The sequence below is a fragment of the Octopus bimaculoides genome, chromosome 29 (genome assembly GCF_001194135.2).
Source record: "Octopus bimaculoides isolate UCB-OBI-ISO-001 chromosome 29, ASM119413v2, whole genome shotgun sequence".
NCBI lineage: Eukaryota > Metazoa > Mollusca > Cephalopoda > Octopoda > Octopodidae > Octopus > Octopus bimaculoides.
The window spans coordinates 667,665-674,162 of NC_069009.1; the positions used below are offsets into that span (position 1 = coordinate 667,665).

Genomic DNA, 6,498 nt, shown 5'->3' on the forward strand with positions numbered 1-6,498 from the left:
TCTGCGTGTGCGTGTGTGCTTAATCTAGCCTCCGCGTCCGTGCTGCTTTTTGTCTCTGTGTCTGTGTGTCCGTACCGCTGTTTGCCTCTGTGTCAGTGTGCGTGCTTGTTCTTGCCTCTGTCTGCGTGTGCGTGTGTGCTTGTTCTTGTCTCTGTGTTTGTGTGTCCGTGCCTGTTCTTGTTCTTGCCTCTGTGTCTGTGTGCGCGTGCGTGCGTGCGTGCTTGTTCTTGCCTCTGTATCTGTGTGCGTGCGCGCGCGCTTGTTCTTGCCTCTGATTCTAACAATTTTTAAATCAATAAACACGCGTAACCATATATGTGTTGGCAGTCAGTCGCTTACGACGTCGAGGGTTCCAGTTGATCAGATAAACGGAACAGCCTGCTCGTGAAATGAACGAGCACTCCACAAACACGTGTACCCTTAATGTAGTTCTCGGGGATATTCAGCGTGACACGAAGTGTGACAAGGCTGAACCTTTGAATTACAGGTACAACAGAAACAGGAAGTAAGAGTGAGAGAGAAAGTTGTGGTGGAAGAGTACAGCAGGGTTCGCCACCATCCCCTGCCGGAGCCTCGTGGAGCTTTAGGTGTTTTCGCTGCCTTAACCACTGGGCCATTGCGCCTCCACACCATGTCATTCATACACATCCAACAAAGCATGCTTGCTTCACATCTTTCCAGTCTTCACAAATCCTCTGCATTTTAAGGCTCATGTTTTACTACTATGCATTATTGCAATCTGCTCTTCTGTCTAAGAAAAGATCGTTTCCAGCAACAGTAGTGTCTCCTTGAACTCTCTCCAAACTACCCCTCTTGCTAATTGAATCTAGGTAACAAAACTATCAATTGCTTCTAGTGAACCATCCAGGCATTTAAAACCACCTGCTTCTGGCGTGCTCATTGTATGTATAGCTCTACTTTTTACATATTTTTTATATCTTACAATTTTCTTTCTCAATTATTTCAGAATGCCAGAAACAGCAAAGAACTGTTTTCTCATACACCATCAATATCGATCATCTTTTCAAAACTAAAGGAAAATGTTCCACAAAATGGATATACACCCTGTTATATAAATCTATGTTAGAATTTCTGCTAAATATTTCTTCAGAACGAAGATGAATATCATTGTTTGTCTTGTTGAATTCCTGAAAACTTTACAAGATCACTTTGCATTTTAATAAAAATTTGGATTGCAAAGGAGTTTGCAGCAACTTGAGATAATCAGCAAAGATCTCTGTTGACGGAAATATAACGATTGTGATATTTGTTGAGAATATGATACAAACACAAAGAGAAGCAAACTTGTGTATAAATTCAAATTACGACAAACATAAATAAACAAACGAAGTTTGCTTTTAGAAGCGTTGAGATGTCTTAGAAAGTTAAAGAAGTGATTTTAAATTCTCAAACGCAGAATAATGCTAATAATATAGCCTGAACAGGATAAACTACCCCTATTTTGCAGAGAAAAGTGTAGGTGGCTAGCTGTTGAGAATTTAAACTTGTGTATATTTGTGGTAAGAAAAGGAAAATTATGGAAAATGATTTAAGTGACAATGAAACACAGACTGAAAAGATTGACTTTCCTGATGATGTGAAGATTGAGAAAGGTAAAAAATCATACCATTGTGATATCTGTGGCAAACCATTCTCTCACAGTAGCAACTTAACTAAGCATAAATCTGTTCATACAGGAGAGAAACCATATCGCTGTAACATCTGTGGTAAATCATTCTCCCGGAAGGATAACTTGATTACTCACCAGCGTATTCATACAGGAGTGAAACCATATCACTGCGACACCTGTGGAAAAGCCTTCTCTCAAAAGGACAACTTGATTACTCACCAACGTATTCATACAGGAGAAAAACCGTATCACTGTGATATCTGTGGTGAATCGTTTTCTCAAAGTGTTCATTTGAATAAACACAAACGCATTCATACAGGAGAGAAACCATATTGCTGTGATGTCTGTGGTAAATCATTCTCCGCAAACGGTACCTTAACTAGACATAAACGTATCCATACAGGAGAAAAACCTTATCACTGTGATGTCTGTGGTAAATCATTCTCCGATGGAAGTCGTTTACATAAACACAAACACATTCACACAGGAGTAAAACCATATCATTGTGATATCTGTGGTAAGTCATTCTCTAGTACATATGCCCTTTCTAGTCACAAACATATTCATACAGGAGAGAAACCATATCACTGTGACATCTGTGGTAAATCATTTTCTCATGGTCATACTTTAACTATTCACCGACACATTCATACTGGAGAGAAACCATATCACTGTGAGATCTGTGGTAAATCCTTCACTGAAACCAGTCACTTAACTAAGCACAAGCGCATTCATACAGGAGAGAAACCATATCACTGTGATATCTGTGGCAAATCATTCTCTCAGAAAGATAACCTAATTCCTCACCAACGTATTCATACAGGAGAAAAACCATATCACTGTGATATCTGTGGGGAAACATTCTCTCAAAATGGTAATTTAACTAAACACAAATGCATTCATACAGGAAGCCAACTATATTTCTGCAATATCTGTGGTAAATCATTCTCTCAAAAGAGCTCCTTGAAAAGACATATTCGCATTCATACTGGGGAGAAACCATATCACTGTGATATCTGTGGTAAATTATTTTCTGAGAATGGGACTTTAACAATCCACAAACGCAGTCATACAGGAGAGAAACCGTATCATTGTGACATCTGTGGTAAATCATTCTCCGACACTGGTCATTTATCTCGGCATGTACGTATTCATACGGGAGACAAACCACATCACTGCGATATCTGTGGAAAGTCCTTCTCTGAAAATGGAGATTTAACAAGACATATCCGCATTCATACAGGAGAGAAGCCATATCAGTGTGACATTTGTAGTAAATCATTCTCTCATGGACATGCCTTAACTGCTCACAAACGCACTCATACAGGTGAGAAACCATATCACTGTGATATCTGTGGAAAATCTTTCTCCGAGACTGGCCACTTAACTAAACACAAGCACATTCATACAGGACTGAAGCTACATCACTGTGATATCTGTGGCAAATCATTCTCTCATGGACATGTTTTAACTAGACACAAACGCATTCATACAGGAGAGAAACCATATCACTAATATGTGTGATTAATCATTCTCTCAAAAAAGTCACTTCACTGAACATGTTGCTGTTCATACAGGACAATAACTATATTGTAAATGATCATAGCACATACAGTGTAACAAGCACTGCAGGTGTGACCCTATTTATTTTCATTTTTGACCTTATTTTATCCCTATATTTTGTTGAGTAAACTTTTTTCTTTTTCCCATTGATATAACTAATGAGGTGGAGGCGCAATGGCCCAGTGGTTAGGGCAGCGGACTCGCGGACATAGGATCGCGGTTTCGATTCCCAGACCGGGCGTTGTGAGTGTTTATTGAGCAAAAACACCTAAAAGCTTCACGAGGCTCCGGCAGGGGATGGTGGCGAACCCTGCTGTACTCTTTCATCACAACTTTCTCTCACTCTTACTTCCTGTTTCTGTTGTGCCTGTAATTCAAAGGGTCAGCCTTGTCACACTCTGTGGAGGCGCAATAGCCTAGTGGTTAGAGCAGTGGACTCGCGGTCATAGGATCCCGGTTTCGATTCCCAGACCGGGCATTGTGAGTGTTTATTGAGCGAAAACACCTAAAGCCCCACGAGGCTCCGGCAGGGGATGGTGGCGAACCCTGCTGTACTCTTCCACCACAACTTTCTCTCTCACTCTTACTTCCTGTTTCTGTTGTGCCTGTAATTCAAAGGGACCAGCCTTGTCACATTGTTTCACACTGAATATCCCCGAGAACTACGTTAAGGGTACACGTGTCTGTGGAGTGCTCAGCCACTTGCACGTTAATTTCACGAGCAAGCTGTTCCGTTGATCCGATCGACTGGAACCCTCGACGTCGTGAGCGACAGAGTGCCAACAACAACAACAACAGCTTTTGCTTATGCATGCTGGGTAATAACAATTTGTTTTTAAAAAAAGAAAACGCATCACACAAGTTTAAATGAAAATACAGAAACCTTCATTTTTATTTTTTGATTCTTTACACATTTTTTTCTCATTTTCCATAATTATCATTTTAAAATTATTATTTCATTTTATTTTTATTGAAAAATTCTTTATCAATACAAAAGTTTAATATTTTTTCCAAAAGAAAAAAACAAAAAAAACAAACAAACAATACAATCAAGCGTTACCGAGAAGTAAAGCTATATATAAATAAATAAATAACAATCCAGAGGGATGAAATTTGAACCCGCAATACAGTCATTAATATGCCCTATTGCTTGGTTGTAAAACCACTTGGCCATGGAAAGACATAAAAATGAATAATGAAAGACAGTTATTGCATAATGTAGGAGAGACATTGAGAAATAAATATCTGTATGACTTTTTGGTTGTGGTGGGCCTGGGTGGAGTGTGGGTAGATATATCTTGTCATTAATATTGCATTTTAGTCATTTTATACTTATAAACACATATGTATATATGTATGCCTACATATATATTATATGTATATGTATGTATAGATGCAGGAGTGGCTGTGTGGTAAGTAGCTTGCTTACCGACCACATGGTTCCGGGTTCAGTCCCACTGCGTGACACCTTGGGCAAGTGTCTTCTACTATAGCCTTGGGCCGACCAAAGCCTTGTGAGTGGATTTGGTAGACGGAAACTGAAAAGAAGCCCGTCGTATATATGTATGTGTGTCTGTGTTTGTCCCCCCCACCATCGCTTGACAACCGATGCTGGTGTGTTTACGTCCCCGTAACTTAGCTGTTCAGCAAAAGGAGACCGACAGAATAAGTACTAGGCTTCCAAAGAATAAGTCCTGGGGTCGATTAAAGGTGGTGCTCCAGCATGGCCACAGTCAAATGACTGAAACAAGTAAAAGAGTAAAAGAGAGTATACATTTGTATTTACAAAGTGATTACCAAATACCTATTAACCACTTTTTCTGTTTCCTCTTTTACTCCCTTCAGAATTCTTTGCCCTTCTTTGTGCTTGTATCTTCCCCTTTTCCGTCTGTCTGTTTGTCTTTGTTATTTATTTAATATCTTCGGTAATCTGTAGACAGCATCAGCTTCTTTATGTAGCGACCAAAAGATACTGATTTTTGAATCTGTACACATTTGGTACTGTTCTGCATTCAAATCCTTTGAACAGAACTTTGGGTGGTAAACGTGTATCAGTGACAAATCAGGGGCCCGGATTACTGTCAGGTTAGACTTGATACACAATTCATAGAAATCTATGTCCTCTTTTCCCCATCCTTTAATGTTTGTGTCATAGCCGCCCACTTCCAGAAAGTCTTTTTTATAGATGGACACCATACCAAAACCGAAATATATCCAAAAGCCATCATCCTTACCAAATAAGTAATGGTTCTTCTTACAATTTGGTTTGTGGCAAATAGATTCAGGATCAAACTGGTTGAAATAAATCGGAAAATACACTTGCTTGCCATATATCGTGTTCACTCGTACTCGATGTAGAAATGTCTCTGTGATGGCCATATCGATATCAATAAAAAGGAGAAGGGAGTCATTACTGCAGTTCTTCATGCCATGCTGCAATGCCACCCCACGAGCAAAATCTCCAGTCAAAAGTGTTACTTCTAGTTTCATGGAAGGGTACTGAGACTGCAGACGTCTCATCAAAGCGATCTGTTTAATCCAGCTTCCTTCTGGGTCTTTATAGATTACAAGAATCACTATGAGGTTCTCCAGTGTTTGTTTGAAGATCTTCTCTAGTGTCTCTGTAAATCGTACAAATGCTTCTAATTTTCTAGCAACCGGTATAATCAGATTGATTTCTTTCATCTGCCCACCGCCTTTGCTGTTTTTGTATTTGGTATTGATATCAAAACGATCCTTAAACATGTCCTCTTCTTCGGTAAACTCCAGAGGCAGTAGACGCTGCGAGGCCATAAATGTGCCATTGTAATAACCATTTCTAATCTTTCGTTGCAACAAGTAGACTTGTAGCAGATGTTGTACACCATGTATGGGTGACATGTAGCGATAGGCTTGCAGAAGCTTCTTAAACTTGATATTATCTACACTCTCCCAATAACGACTAAAGAGGGCTCTGACAGCATTCTGTACAGTTTCATCATGTTTTTTCACACTCAGCTTCTGTTTCGGGGCCTGATGAATATTTGTCATGGAATAAATTGACTGCATTTCAATATTCTCCCATTGTGCTGCAACATCACCAGTATCATACCAAAACTTGACAGAGGCCTTCTTCGGTTCACGTTTCTTATTAAAATATTCAATATTGTGAAGATATTTCATCATAGGCATTGACAGACGCTTCAGCTGCTTTGTAGCCATTCCCCTCTTGACCATTTCCAACTCATTTCTCAAGTTGTCCATCTTTTTTTTCAGCCATTTAATTTCATCCTGTTTGAAATACAATGCCAAACGTACGACGAAAC

The 6,498-nt window shown here is 39.6% G+C and overlaps 2 protein-coding genes across 2 annotated transcripts; one reads left to right on the top strand and one right to left on the bottom strand.

Moving 5' to 3' along the window:
- The first annotated feature begins 922 nt into the window (after window positions 1-922).
- On the top strand, window positions 923-4,451 carry LOC128251242 (zinc finger protein 271-like). Its single transcript, XM_052977969.1, has one exon. The coding sequence runs from the start codon at window positions 1,538-1,540 to the stop codon at window positions 3,143-3,145; it is 1,608 nt and encodes a 535-aa protein (XP_052833929.1). The 5' UTR covers window positions 923-1,537; the 3' UTR covers window positions 3,146-4,451.
- LOC128251246 (chondroitin sulfate synthase 1-like) lies at window positions 4,056-6,492 on the bottom strand. The gene has a single exon (XM_052977980.1). It carries the CDS (start codon window positions 6,434-6,436, stop codon window positions 5,099-5,101), a length of 1,338 nt encoding a protein of 445 aa, XP_052833940.1. The 5' UTR covers window positions 6,437-6,492; the 3' UTR covers window positions 4,056-5,098.
- Window positions 6,493-6,498: the final 6 nt, after the last annotated feature.

What these genes read in the sequence shown, in the direction of transcription:
- LOC128251242 (XM_052977969.1), top strand. Translation starts at nt 1,538, where the DNA reads ATGGAAAATGATTTAAGTGACAATGAAACACAGACTGAAAAGATTGAC.
- LOC128251246 (XM_052977980.1), bottom strand. Translation starts at nt 6,436, where the DNA reads ATGGACAACTTGAGAAATGAGTTGGAAATGGTCAAGAGGGGAATGGCT.